We start from the raw sequence: 15,948 nt of genomic DNA on the forward strand, positions 1-15,948 counted from the left end.
TTCAGTCCAGAGTACAGCTTGTGCTGGTTTTGTGCTGCCTACATATACTGGCTTTGCACTGCAGCAGCTGTCAGTGGATCCTGGATCTGTTCTTCTTTTGCTGCATCCTGTGAGTTGTGGTAAAAGGCCTTCAATCCTCTGCCTCACTGTCCCATATTTTTTTCTTGAACCCCCACATCAGACATGCTTGATCAATTCCTGTATCACAGAGAAGTTAGCCACTTACACACGTTTTGAGGGTGTCAGGTCCTGAACTGTGTGTTCCTTTTCAATTACATTGGAAGTATGATTGGTTATATTTATATAATTTATTTAACCAGTTCCTCAGTTTAAAATAATATTCTGCTGAATAAAATAAGGAGGTGGCAAATTCTAAAATCCTTGTGAAAATACTCATTTACTGGCTCTCTCTGCCCTCAATACTTTCTGAAGCACTGAGTAAAATCAGAGGAAGTCAGAACTTTTAACCTGCATACTTATTAAAGTGTAAGCTCTCGTGATCAGGGCCCTCTTTACCACCTTGCGTTGTATTGTAACTGTACTGTCTCTGTTTATATTGTAATGTGTTGTGCAAACTGTTGGCACTATATAAGTCCTATGTAATAGAAATAGCAATGATAACTTGTTCTGGGGTCAGTGTAAGCGTTAAAACCTTTCAATCAACGTATGTCAGGCAAGTAACATTTTCACGAGAAGAGTTCGGTATTGATTTTCTTTAATGGGACTAATAAAATAAAAGTCGGCACACACCTTTGTACATGCAACTCAGGTTGTATGGTGCCTTATTCAGAATCATGTCTTCCTGGTATGTTTGTACTTCTTTGTGCTTTTTCAAAACAAAAATGATTGAAACTTAAAAGTCAGCACATCTAAAAAGTCTTTAAGAGTTACAATGTGATTTTTTTTTAGATGTGCAAAATGACAAGACACTTAAATCCTGCTACTTGCTGTAGAATCGTATTGTTAATCTATTGGAATGCACAGGGATTTGGTTTGCTGGAGTTAGAAGAAGTGCAATTGATTAGGTACAGTCCACATGCTGCATACGTCACTGCTCAAGCACCTGGGACAAATCTGGCAGTGGGACGGCCCTTTAGCTGATTCCTTCTAGTGCCAGTTGTAGCTATTTCAAGGCTCTCTTCTTCCGCTGAGCATACAGAGTACAACTAGACAAGAATAACTTCCCCATACTTCTCGCAACATGTGCTAGGTTGAAGATGGCTTTTAAAAGTTCACATCTGAAAATGCTTTACCCAACTTAATGTCTGAGTTTTTTTTTTTTTTTAAATGAAGAAACACAGTTATTTTGCAAGAGCAATATTATATTCGACTGAAGATTTTTGGCAATGCCTCACTCCCGTCCAAGGAGCCCAAGCAATATTCCCGAGGTCAACTGGGATGCCGGACTGAAGGAAATGAATGAGACCTGGAAGGGAGCCGTCGCCTGTGTCGGGGTTGCAATCTTCTTCATTATGACAATTGGAATTATCTATTGGCAGGTGATGGACCAACCTAACAAAAACTGGATCCTGAAGGGACGGGTCAGTGGACTCATTTGGGAGAGAAATACTCACACTCTGATATTGCAGACTTTGACCGAAGACAAAACTTTTGTGGAAATAGACGTAGGCAACTTTCCTGATATGGAGCAAAATTTTGTTAAGAATTTGTGTTGGCTCAATAAAACAGAATTTTGTTATACCTGGGATTCCGTCACAGACCTGAAGATTAGTTTAGAACACAATTACTCAGCTGGTACTGAGTGTTATAATATTACCTGGACCCCAATACACTGTGATGTGAAGCTTAAGGTATGTCTGTAGTGTCCTTATTTACCTGTGTTTGACATTTGACACTAGGCATTCAGCAATGTTGTGTGCAATTGCCTTGATGTGCAAACATTTTAAATAAGATTCTCTATTGGGCGTTTATAATACTAAATGAGACCTTTTAAGATGATGCAAGATCTGAATTATGCTATAATAACCATGCAGTATGGAAAGTCTCAACCCTCTTATCCAAGAGCATCTTTTTTGATCTAAGGATTGCGTGGTGATAAGGATCTTTGCCTAAAATGTATGTATAGCCAAAACTCTTTTACATTTTTTTTGGAAAGCGTAGGGAAGGTTTAAAACCCTATTCAGTTTATTTTTGCTGTATGTGTCCCATTGAGACCCAACGGGAAGTGAGTGGAAACTTTATAATGTGCGCAAAAATTCCCCTGTTAGCTGTCACCAAAACAGGCATTCCATCTGGCCATTTTTCTTACACTTCTTGTGATCACAACTGTAAAATTTTGGACTTCACATCACTTTTTGTACTGTTGACTATTATCTCCCGTACAAATAAAGAGTGTGGATCTCCCCAGTGAAGTTGCAGACCGTGTAATGGAAGACTTTCCCACTTTTACTGTTTCAGTGACAACCCAAATGTTGGATTTTCTTCACTTTTAGTCCCAGTGACAGTGGTCACCAGGACAAACAGAGCAGTAGATTTCCCTGGTTGGGACACAGACAGCTATTAAAACTTGAAAGGTGTTTTAATATTTCTATACATATTTCTATATATTCAATCATTTTTAAAAGTCTGTGTTTTAAATATACTGTACACTGCAAATATTTATTTTATGAGATATATATTGAACAAGAAGCTGCTGTAAGATACAGTATATCTGAGATTTAAACATTGTTTACAAAAAGTTCACATTTATTCAGAAATTTGAACTATATCCAGCTATGTTCCCTTGGATCAGCAGGAAACTGGTGAATGACAATGCCTTCTGTATTGCATGGTTAGTATATGAATAATAGGTGTTTTCAAGTGATATGAATTTCTCTATTTAGTTTGTTCATTTAGGACCCATTTACATGTGGTGCAGGAAACCTGCATTCTGTACGTGTTTCCTGCACTGCATTTAAAACGCACTGGGGGGTGCGCTCTGCTGTGGGTGTCGATGTAAACCTAACGACAACACAAATGTAGATTAGATCGCAAATGCAGTGTGTTTGCCTGAACCAGATTGTTTGGTATTGCAGTACCATGCAATCCAGTTACAGTGCGTTTGCATGCATTACTTTATGTATTATCCAGTGCGATTTCAGCCCATTCAAAAGAATGGACTGAAAATTGCATCGTGCTGAATTGCACAGGAAAGCAGAGCGCATTCCCATATGATTCCGGTGTAAACTGGTACTAGTACAACCACAAGGAAAAAAAGAACATTTTTCAGGAAAGGAAATATAATTTACCTTCTCATAAATTGTCAGTTTAAAGATGTTTTTGAGAAGAGAATAAATAATTCTTTGGTGACGAACTGGCAGGCGTTTGTGGGCATTTGCAGTGCGTTAATAACATTACAGTTTATTTAGTTTGTGGTGTTGTTTTAACGCTTGTCAAATGCTTACAAATGCCTCAAAACTGCACATAGGGTGTTTGGGAGCGTTTTTAAGGCCAGTTTTAAAAGCCAGTCTAACGCCCATACTAAACCTCATTAACGCCTGTCTAATGCTCATTAAAGCCTGTCTAACGCCTATACTAAAGTTCATTAATGCTTGTTTAACGCCCTGCTAAAACTCATTAACGCCTATCTAACGCCCATACTAAAGCTCATTAACGCCTGTCTAACGCCCATACTAAAGCTCATTAACGCCTGTCTAATGCCCATACTAAAGATCATTAACGCCTGCCTAACGCCCATACTAAAGCTCAGTAACGCCTGTCTAACACCCATAATAAAGCTCATTAACGCCCATACTAAAGCTCATTAACGCTTGTCTAACGCCCATACAAAAGCTCATTAACGCCTGTCTAACGCCCATACTAAAGATCCTTAACGCCTGTCTAACGCCCATACTAAAGCTCATTAACGCCTGTCTAACGCCCATACTAAAGCTCATTAACGCCTGTTTAAAGTCCATACTAAAGCTCATTAACACCTGTCTAACGCCCATACTAGACAGATGTTAATGAGCTTTAGTATGGGCATTTAGACAGGCGTTAATGAGCTTTAGTATGGGCATTAGACAGACGCTAATGAGCTTTAGTATGGGCGTTTAGACAGGCGGTAATGAGATTTAGTATGGGCGTTTAGACAGACGTTAATGAGCTTTAGTATGGGCATTAGACAGACGCTAATGAGCTTTAGTATGGGCGTTTAGACAGGCGTTAATGAGCTTTAGTATGGGCATTAGACAGGCGTTAATGAGCTTTAGTATGGGCGTTAGACAGGCGTTAATGAGCTTTAGTATGGGCGTTAGACAGGCGTTAATGAGCATTAGTATGGGCGTTAGACAGGCGTTAATGAGCTTTAGTATGGGCGTTAGACAGGCGTTAATGAGCATTAGTATGGGCGTTAGACAGGCGTTAATGAGCTTTAGTATGGGCGTTAGACAGGCGTTAATGAGCTTTAGTATGGGCGTTAGATAGGCGTTAATGAGTTTTAGTATGGGCATTAGACAGATGTTAATGATCTTTAGTATGGGCGTTTATACAGGCGTTAATGAGCTTTAGTATGGGCGTTAGATAGGCGTTAATGAGCTTTAGTATGGGAGTTAGACAGGCGTTAATGAGCTTTTAGTCTTGGCAGTTTGTGTATGCAAAGACGGGGCCAGTATTCCCAGTAGGTGTTTTCTAGGATCACCAGATTACTGACAAGGCAGTAGAGTAGACAGGCTTAATGCAGTGGTGCCTATAAGAAAAAATTCAACTGCTGAGCTACTGAGCTGCTTTTTTTTATTTTTGACTACAATCTATCTTTAATTAGATTGATACAAATAGATTAAATATACATAAACTAGACACATCATGCAAAATACAGCAACTTCTAGTACTCCACATGTACATAAATTATAGATGAATAATATCTGTGCCATTTTAAACTGTCATATAATTACTGGCTTATTTAATAACAGTGAGTAAACAGCACAAAAGTCCAATAAGCCATGGCGTCCTGCCAGACATTTGCTTCCTTTAGCCCATCTTGGACTGCGTTCATCATCGCTGATATCACACAGATCTGGTTTGTATGGTTTTGTATGATAAGCCTATTACTGGTTGCAATTTGCTAACACGAGTCACATGGATTCCATTAATCTGATCTGCTTTGCAATTCTTGGGTTTTACGCTTTTCACCTACTTCAACACTGACAACAGTAGATTCTGTTTTACAGTTTCCAAGGCAAATAACTTGGTGTGCATACATTTGTGATTCTTATTTACTAAAGCAAATGAACAAGAGCAGGTATATATCAATAGGGTATGCTTACATTGCAGGTATGCGCTAATGTACAGATGTGTGCATACACAGCCAATGCAACCCTGGAAGCCGCCTAGCAGATCCTACACTTACCTTCAATGCATGTAGTGCAGTCCTATTTGCCTTGTGCATTGGATATCTATTAATGCTGCTTCTGTGCATTCTGTTATGATGAAGTTTTTTTTAACATTTTTATTTGAGTAAATCTGTGACCAGTTCACTAAGCAATGAAATTTGCATATGCTAAAATAGCAGCAGTTCTAACCTGCATGCTGTCCTATCAGGCCAAAAAGTGGTATCGTATGTACAGGGGAATCTCCACTCCTAGGACCAGTGTATGGAATATCATATGCCAGCTGTTGCCTGCATTTCTGCATATGCGCACAAAGAGATCTGCGTGCACACTCCAATAGGATTTTTACAAATTAAAGCTGGACATTGCTTCAAGGTTCTTTATAAATTACAGCTGGACTCCAGGCAGATATAAAATGCAGAAATTAATGTAGCTAGGTATACATATATTTTTTACAACTTTAAAAGAAAAATGTTTATTGCAATTGATGTAAGTTCATGAATTTGTCCTGATATCAGCCAGTTGCACAGCAAAACGTTGTGAGAGGAAGGAGCTGAACTGAAAGTCAATCAAGTGTGCTGTATGCAAATGTGTTGAAAAGTGACATGCTGATAGGAGGAGAGAGCAGGGTGAGCAGAGATTTGACCTCTTCAGTCTGCTTCAGCTTTTTCACTGTCCATTCAGCAGGCTGAGGGCAGATATAAGACACTGCTGTATCCCATAAAGAAGAAGTATGGGCTTATGGAAAAAAAAACTACAAATGCACTTCCATGCTCCAGCATTGGTATGATGCTGCAGCTGTCCCACATCAGCTCTAAGACTGACATGACTGCTGATCGCCCAATTCTCAGTCTGCTCAGAGCAGAGAGCAGTGACTATCGGTCACTGTTTTCCACTCTGCTGCTCCAGCACTCACTGGAAACCCAGGCTGAGGAGGGGATGAGTGCAGCTGGCTCCGGCTCTCAGCTGTACGCTGAAAGGCAGAAACAGCTGTCATAGGATAGCATGGTGAATCCTGACAATATTGTCGGGATACTTCCAGAGCCTGAAGTAACTTTGGCTTGTCAGCTGATAGCAGACAATAGACTGCTATCAGCTGACTCTGGGTAGCAGGAGAACAAAAGTAATTGTACTCCTGTGACTCACAAGGGAAGTATGGCTAAAAGACTTTAGCCATACGTCTCTTTTAATTGTAACAAAAAAACTGTGTTACTGCCTTGCTGTGCTGTATGATAGGACCCCAAAACATTAAAGAATACATTTGTGTTTTAGGCAAGCCACAATTTTCTTATATATTTCATACATTCTGATACAGGGACATGCATTCTATGGCAAACCACACTGGTTAGTAAACTCAGCATATGTACTGTACATCGCAGCCTGTGCATACTTCTCTGTGTGGATCATGGGTGAATATCAAATACTGAGTTACAAAATATGGTCCGCAAATGATTGATGCACGTGCATACATCCATATCATTCAGTTAATGGAACCCTACAGTGATAATAGGGGACACAAGGATCATCAATACAGGGGGCTTTCTAGAACTGGAATTTGTGAAGCTTTATAATTATTCCATCGAGCCTACTCATTGATCTTAGGGGCTCCACTGCAACTTTTGATAGCCTCCGTTTCTGTCCCCCTCAACTCACCCCTACATTTCAGAACATGCTGATCTCCTGTAGCCGAGGATCCTCTCCCCAATTCTTCATGTACACGAGCCTACCCTGTCAGCCACAGAAAAATGCAAATCACGGCAAAAACACGGCACTGCAGTTGCCACGTTTTGCCATGGTTTTCCCGCATTTTGCGTTTTTCCGTGGTTGGCGGTCAAAATGTTCCTATCCTGAATTTTTATATTTTTATCTGCCTCCAGCTCTTTATTCTTGGGGTTAACTGCGTATAACGAACTATAATATTTTTGAAATACACTAGCAATTGTTTTAGTTGGATAAACTAATTTTCCTGTTTCCTTTCTAAGTTTTTCTATAAAATTTATTGATTTCTTTTTCCTGACTAACCTTGCCTGTGATTTTCCCGGTCTATTCCCCCATTGATATTTTTCTCTCAACACTCTATTAAAGACCTTATTTGTTTCTTGTTCTAGTAAATTACTTAGTTCTTAGCTCTCTTTATATAATCTTATGTTGTACTTCAGTTTTTGTTCTCTTTTTATGTAACTGCTCAATACAAATAGTTCCTCTATTAACCTTTTTATCCTTTCTGACCTCTTTTTTCTGCTCCTATGACAATCAAGATATCCCTTATATATGCCTTGTGTGCCTCCAATACTGTGGCCACCAAAACTCCCTCCATTTCGTTTGCTAAAAAAATATTGTTCTATTTGCTCCTGTATTCTCACTCCCATTTCTTGGTCTTGGATGAGTGTCTGATTTAATTTCCATGCGAATGTTTTACTCTGCACACCACTCACTTTCAACCTCATCATAACAGGAGCATGGTCTCATAATGATGTAACTCCAATATTGGAATTGATCAACGACTCCAATAATCTATGTTCTACCATTATATAATCCAACCTAGAATATGCTACATGTGTAGGGGAATAAAATGTATAGTCTCTAATTCCTGCATGCTTGATTCTCCATGCATCCACCAATTGACATTGATACAGTTTCTTTTTAATAGCTCTTAGACCTTTACCTCCATCCCTCTGCACACGCGCAATGTATCAAGCTGGGGATCCATACAAAAATTAAAATCCCCTACTACAATCAATATCCCTTTCTTAAAATCCATCAACTTCCTTAAGGTATCTTCTAGATAAGACATTGGGTTCTTATTTGGGCAGTATATGTTTGCAAGTGTACATTCCATTTCATACAGATTCCTCCGTAAGAACAAAAACCGACCTTCTGGATCCACCCTTCTGTCTTCTATTGTAAATCTTACATTTCTTGGCATCCCTATAGCTACTCCTTTAGCCCATTTTATTGGGGAATCAGCATAATACCAAACCGGGTAATTTCTTGATTGTAACATAATTCTTGATTCCTGTGATAAATGTATCTCTTGTAAAAAGACTACGTCAGCTGAATATTGATAAATTTCCCTAAGAATCTTGTGTCTTTTTACTGAAGTATTCAAACCTTTAACATTATATGTCTTAAAGTTAACAACATTCTTACCAACCATCCCATAATTCTTTTCTCTACCCATTATCCTTCTTTCCTCCCTTTTCCTTTCCCTTCCTCTCTCCTTCCATCATTTCCTCGTATCTGGAGATCATGATATAATACATTTGAAACACTAAAGGCCTCCATTTGGTCCATTCTTCTCTCCCCTTAACCCTCCACCTCCTCCCCTCTATCCCCAAACCCCCCCCACCCTCCACTTCCTCCCCACAATCCCCTCCTACCCCCCTCCCCTCTCCATTCCCCATTCTCTTAAAAAAACCCATGGCCTATCCCTAGCCCTTGGATCCGCTGTGGTTCAGAAATATTTAAAAGAGTCTGGACTACCTAGATTAGATAAAGAGAGATTGGTATTGTTAGAAAGACTGATAACACAGGAGGAAGTTCAAGATGCACTAAGGAGTACAGCAGCAGAAAAGAGCCCAGGAACAGATGGATTCACAGTGAGATACTATAGGAAATTTACAGAACTATTAGTGCCAAAAATGGGTATTTACATGAACGCATTGGGAGAAGGAGTGCAAATAAGGAAAGAGTCGTTGATGGCACATATTACAATATTGCCTAAAGAAGGCAAAGATTTGTCTCAATGTGCCATATACAGACCAAACTCATTATTAAATGTAGATACGAAACTATATGTTAAAATTATTGCTAGTAGGTTGAAGGATCTAATGCCGGAGCTGACACACTTAGATCAGGTTGGGTTTATACCGGCGAGAGAAGGTAGAGATAATGGACTGAGATCTTTATTACTTCTAGAAAAAAGCAAGAAAGAGAAGTCCTCAGTTTTATTCTTGTCGATAGATCCCGAAAACGCTTTCGACAGGGTAAAATGGGAATTTATGATGAGCACTTTAGAGGTGATAGGATTAGGACCAAAAATGTTTCAGTGGATAAAATCTTTATATTGTCATCCGTCAGCAGCAGTAAAGATTAATGGTACATTGTCGGAATCTTTTGAAATGTACAATGGAACGAGGCAGGGTTGTCCACTCTCACCCCTTATGTTTGTATTAACCTTGGAGCCTTTGTTGGCAACAATACGGAAAAGTGTAGATATAAAAGGTATTCAGATAGGAGACGTAGAACAAAGTGGCAGCGTCTGTGGACGATATGTTATTTTATGTGGAAAATCCTAGAAAAACATTGCCAAACTTAATGCAAACTTTAAAATATTACGGAGAACTATCAAATGTCTAAATATTTCTTACAAAATCGGAGATTTTAGATATCAATATGTTGAAAGTAGAAAGACAAGTATTACAAGAAAATGTCCTTTTAACTGGCAGGATAAAGAATTAAAATATTTAAAAGTAAAGCTAACCCCGCCAATTAAGAGCATCAAGCGAACTATATACGACTATTGAATGTAACAAAAGGGGAGTTGAAGAAAATATCAAAAGGTCTTTTGTCTTGGATAGGTCGAATTAATAAGGTTAAAATAGTGATACTCCCTAAAATCTTGTATAAATTTCAAATGCTTCCAATCTATTTACTGCAAGTGTATTTTAGGGTATGAAAAGGAATGATAATGAGATATGTATGGACAAATAAAAAAACAAAGGTAAAATATGAGGTCCTATGTAGGGATAAAATAAATGGGGGACTAAATATGCCGGAGATTAAAAGGTACTATTGTGCAGTAATTTTGTCACGAATAATGGAATGGGTATATAATTCACGAGGGAAAAGTTGGGTGTGGATGGAATTAACACTGAATGAAGCACAATTAGATAAAATCATTTCGGTTCCACAACAGTATCGAAGGCTTTCTGTAAACATGAGCACTTTAACTAAGAATGTACTTAGGATATGGGATGTAATACACAAACAAAAAGGATGGGAGTATAACTCACCATTAATACCACTAATGGAAACAAATTATTTCCCACCAGGGATGAGCACCATTGTAGGAACATGGATTATAGATAGGAATGCGTGGTTAAAGGATAGTATGAAGGAAGGGGAGTTAAACACTTTACAGGAGTTGAAACAGAAATAGGAAATGTTTCGGATGATGGATGAATGGCAGCACTATCAATTGAGAAACTTCTCTGTATCACTCCCACAGCCACTGAGAAAGGTTAAAAATTTGCACCCAGTAGAGTAATTACTGAACTTAAAAGGTACACAAAACATCGCACTTCGCATATTTATAGGACACTTACTACATTGGCTGAACCTCTCGCACCTTTGTTTATAAGTAGATGGGAGAAAGAGTTGAAAACACAGTGGAGTGAATAGCAGAGAAAGAAAGTTTTAGGATTGCACGTGGGATAGCTGACATGAACACAGTGGAGATGAATTATAAATTCATTGCAAGATGGTATGTTACAACCAGTAGAGCACATAAGTTACATACAGAGAATTCACCATTTTGCTGGAGGGGATGTGGGAAGGAGGGCACAATGGTACATATATGGTGGGAGTGTCCCAAAATACAGGAATTTTAGCAAGATGTAGTTTAACAAATAAAAGAAATTACAGAAGAAATAATTAAAGTCCTCTGGGTGTGCTTATTCCATAACACTGACTTAACAGAAAAACAATATAAGAACACAATGATACCTCATTTAATAAATGCGGCAAAAGGGCTGATCCCTAAGTTTTGGAGGGCTCAGGAGATCCCTAAGTTAAAAGATAAAGAGGGTAGAATTTATACAAAGAAAGGAAGAATTATATTATAATGGAGAGGACAAAATGGGTAAATTCAGAAAAATCTGGAAAGGATGGAGTGAATTTAAATTTACACAGAGGTTTGCTGAGTTCATGGTGTAGAAGAATGAAGAGGGGGGGGGGGGGGGGAACCCGGAATAAGCAGAGGGAGAGGTGGTGAAAAGAGGTGAGAGGAGAAATGAAGCAGTGAGGATAGAACATGGACACAGGCTTTTATGGAGTTGAGTTTAGGTGCTTTGGCAAAAAAAATGCAAAAAGCTCCTAAACTCGAAGCCTACCACAAACGAACGCAGAGCGCCCCTAGCGGAGGTGCTTCCAGTAGATTGCCCATCATAGAGCTGTGTGGGCAATGTACAGGTTAATGTAGGAATGCTGATGGGACATTCTTTAACAAGACCAAGCATTACCGACATTTGGAGAAGAAATATTGTTCAGGCCTTGTACCCCCTGCAGAGCTCTTCACTGGATGATGAAAAGCCAGCGCCTCCAGTGGGGATACTTTTCTTTGTTTTAAGGTGTATGTATAGCCAAAAGGCTTAGATTAGTTTTGGATGGAATAGGGAATAGTAGAATAGTAGAATCCCCTGGCAGTGTTCTTGGTTGGATGATTCCCCTTTCTATTTGTCCTTGTGACCATTGTCACTGGGATAAGAAAGCAACGAAATTCCAAAACAGTGGGGAAATCTGCCAAAGTGGATGCTTGTTCTGGTGACAACTAAGAGGAGAGTTTCTGCACTTTGGGTGGATTTCCTTATACTTCCTGGAAAGGGAAGTAATCTCCCCAATGGGACACAGATGGAAAAAAACTGAGATGGATTTTAACCCTTCCCTACGGTATCCAGAATTAAAGAAACAATTCTGGCTTTAGATAAACCTTATTGTGTTATTGTAAAGGTTGTGATGTAGTGCAATGCTCAGGCCCTTCTAGATCAGACTGCTTCAATCCCCATTCCTTCACTGCTATTCTTTATCCTCTAGGACGGGGTGTGCTCCTATATCTTATTTAGTTCAATGTTGTTTGTTCATTAGACAAATACTAAAATTGTGTGGGGATCCTGGCTCTCATTGGTGTGCACACTGAACTAACATTTCTACTCCTTTCTTGGAGGAATACAAGTTGATTCCTATAACACTCTGATAGGTTATGGCAAGAAGATACTCTACACCAACCATGCCTAAATTATGTAAAAAAGAGTAACTTTCCAAGAAGTTCAACAAATTACAATCACTCTGTAGAAACATCTTTTTTCTTTTTTTAATATTAAAGCATATTCAAATAATTACAAAAACAAACATTAATTGCACAATAGTTCTGGACTCATCTGTTAAGCAAGAATGATCTTCTCACCCTTTTGTGCTTTATAACCTGCTTTGAAACTGATGCCATATTGGCTAAATCACTGCACTCCTCTTCCTGGAGTGTAGTAACCGACTCCTGCCGATGTCAGCAGTGAATTATATGCATGTCAATTAAGATGCATGGGGTTGTTGGTTTTAGAGAGTCCTTTGCAGGAGCTAGAGCCTGATGTCTTCCAGGCAAGGTGCTCAGATCATCCCACCAAAGTAAGAGTACCGAGAATTAAGACTAACTTCATTCTGGGGAAACATGATCTAAACATCATGATCTAAAAGAAACTTCAGCCTTATAACTGTTAGACCCCTTTCACATGAGCAGACCAAAGGGGTCCGCCTGTCCATTTTTCAGGTGGACCCGATCGCTCTATCCATAGACTTCAATGGACCGGCAGATGTTAGCAGACAATAGTCTGTTGACACCCGCCGGCATCCTGTACACCAAAAACAGACGGATGGGGATCCATTCCCCATCTGTCCAGGGGATCGGATTGGATGACAATTGGGTGGAAACGGACAGGCAGTCTATTTCCATCTGAATCTCCAATTGAAATCAGTGGGCAGTGTCTGTGTCCGTTCTGCAGCAGCAGAGTGGATGGAGACCTGTCATTTGCCTGCTCAGCGGGGATCAGCGGAGACATCCCCCGCTGAGCAGGCGGATAATGCCTGGAAGCTGTACTGACTTCAGAAATCCAACCTTGTTCAATTTTCCTTGCACACGACTGGATTTTCTTTTGCAAAGTGAATTGTCACTTAGGGGGTTATTTACTAAGACTGGAGAGTGCAAAATCTGGTGCAGCTCTGCATAGAAACCATTCAGCTTCCAGTTTTTTTATTTATTTTTTGACAAAGTTTAAAGTGATACTAAAGCTTAATTTAAAAACAAATAAAAAAACAAATATGGGATACTTAGCTGGTCTGTGCAGTAGTGTTGGACATAGCTGTCCCGATCTTCTTTTCAGGTCCAGCACCAGCACTCTGGCTCCTCCTTCTCAAGCAGTGCCCACAGAGAAAGCAGCTTGCCCTGGGGGCATCTCTGTGTACTAGCTCCTGAGCCGCTGCTCTAGGCATCCAAAAGACACACAGAGCCAAAGTTTGGCCCTGCCATCACTCTCTTCTCATTGGCTCACTGGCTGTGATTGATAGAAGTGGGAGCCAGTGGACTCCTGCTGCTGTTTCAGCTAATGAGGAGGGAGAGTCCCCATACAACTGAGGCTATTGTGAACATCGCTGGATTGCGATGAGGCTCAGGTAAGGATTGGGGGGTTGGGGGGGGCTGCTGCACGTAAAAGGTTTTTTTACCTTCATGCACAGCATGAATATAGGTAAAAAAACCTTGAGCCTTTAGAATCACTTTAATTGAACAAGCCGAAGTTAGTTGCTGATTGACTACCATGCACAGCTGCACCAGATTCTGAGTGTTCCAGGCTTAGGCTGGCCATACATTATACAATTATCTGCAGATTTTCTGCCCAATTTCCTTTAGATTTACCTTCAACTATGTAGTGCAAGGGCCTGCCTAATTGGATACAACAAAGTGTTGTTTAGGTTTGTCCTCCTATTATATGGTTTTTGGTAAATCTAAACCAAAAATCTGCAGATAATTGTATAATGTATGGCCAGCCTTAGTAAATCCCCCCTCAGCTTCGCCTCCTTCACTAAGCAAGGTGAAAATTGTTTCTGCAAAGTGCAAGTACACTTTGCAAAGTGAACACACTTAATAAATCAGCCCCACTGTACTGGATATGTCTTCAAACACATCTCACTGGAATCCCAAGAGTGACATTTCCTCCCCTTGTCTGTGCTGGGTAATGCTAGCTATACATGCAAAGTTTTCTCTCACTCAGCCAGTGGCTCAAATTATTGTCATCTCTCCAGGCTAAACAGCATGGATGGAGGAATTTCTCCTGCCAGCTATTGTAATCAGATAGCCACAGCACCAATGGCTCTCTGAATACACAAACACTGACTGCATCTGATAGGCCAGCAATTTTCCACCTGGCTTCTATTTTTTTTTTTTAATAAAAAGACAGAATCTTTATTGAATAAAAGAATCTAAAATAGAAATTTAACAGTACAAATAATTGTGTGACATAAAGAGTATACATAAATGGTAGGCAACCATTAAACAACCAGAGAAACTCAACATTGTGACAGTGTAGGTAAAACACCAAATCTGGCCTGGAGATAAGGACCAGTGCAAATTATATAGCTATGTAGTTATTTACTGCAGGGGCGATACGCCTAGTGACTACGTCCCGGTGTAACAGACCTATCTCATCTAGGCGCTAGTCTCCGTAGATTGCAACCAACAATACCAAATTTTATTGTATTTGTTGGGACATCCTCTATTAACATATATCAATTTCTTCAAGGATACGGTGTTGTTAATATCTGCCTTCCACTCTTCCAAAGTTGGAGGAATTGCCTGCATCCAATGACGGGCTACCAATTTCCTGGCACTAAATAATGTTTCATGTAAAAAGTAGTCAAATGCCTGTCAGCTTCTGAATCCTTCTAATTTTTTTATCGAAATTTGTTGAGTTTGGTGGTTCTGATAGGACCACCCATGACTTAAATTTTGGCCAATTCAGCAGAAATCACAACATTTGAGCTATTGGGAAGAAGAATATTGAATATTTAGGCACAGAAACTCTGTACTCTAAAATGTATCTTGTATACAATTACATTGCACAATTAGCCCACAGCTAACATCCCATAACCCACCAACCACAGAAATTGATTTCCAATGAATAATTACAGTACAGATGGTATCAACAAAGTATTCCTTCAGGAAGCCTAAATAAAAAGGTATGCGCTAATAACAAACTTATACAAAGGTGTATATTATCATCTAAAAAACATTAGTGTTTTAAATAAATTATAGTGTCCAAACATAAATTAGTGTCCAAAAAATATATAAATATCTTCAGTGACTTGAATCAATTGTAAAAAAACCACCACCAAAGGAGATTAAATGAACTCACCAGAGCTAATGGCTGGTCAGATAATAAACCAGCAACAGCGCTTGTGCTCTGGGAGCAATGAACCCGATGTCCAAATAGATATGGTGATGTTTCAGATACTTCCAGATAATAATCACAGACAAACAACTTTGCAGCCCAAGCTCTTATGATGAACTTCTCCACTCTTTCTCATACTTCCATGAGAGCATGCAGTACACTCAGGGACAAAAAAGAGAACATAATGGTGCAATACGTTTTTTTCATTTACAGTCAGGTCCATAAATATTGGGACATCGACACAATTCTAACATTTTTGGCTCTATACACCACCACAATGGTTTTGAAATGAAACGAACAAGATGTGCTTTAACTGCAGACTGTCAGCTTTAATTTGAGGGTATTTACATCCAAATCAGGTGAACGGTGTAGGAATTACAATAGTTTGCATATGTGCCTCCTACTTGTTA

General features: G+C 39.4%; 1 protein-coding gene across 1 annotated transcript in view; it reads left to right on the forward strand.

Annotated features, from left to right (window-relative positions):
• The first annotated feature begins 1,132 nt into the window (after positions 1 to 1,132).
• The window catches only part of LOC149444018 (SITS-binding protein-like), a 105,289-nt gene continuing 90,473 nt past the window's right edge, over positions 1,133 to 15,948 (forward strand). Inside the window, exon 1 of the mRNA XM_089654985.1 lies at positions 1,133 to 1,811. Coding sequence (XP_089511111.1) covers positions 1,347 to 1,811 — 465 coding nt within the window. The 5' untranslated portion in view covers positions 1,133 to 1,346. The remainder of the gene's footprint in view (positions 1,812 to 15,948) is intronic.

This window comes from Staurois parvus, unplaced genomic scaffold (assembly GCF_062004578.1).
Source record: "Staurois parvus isolate SC_StPar_1 unplaced genomic scaffold, SC_StPar_1.0 ptg000818l, whole genome shotgun sequence".
Taxonomy (NCBI): domain Eukaryota; kingdom Metazoa; phylum Chordata; class Amphibia; order Anura; family Ranidae; genus Staurois; species Staurois parvus.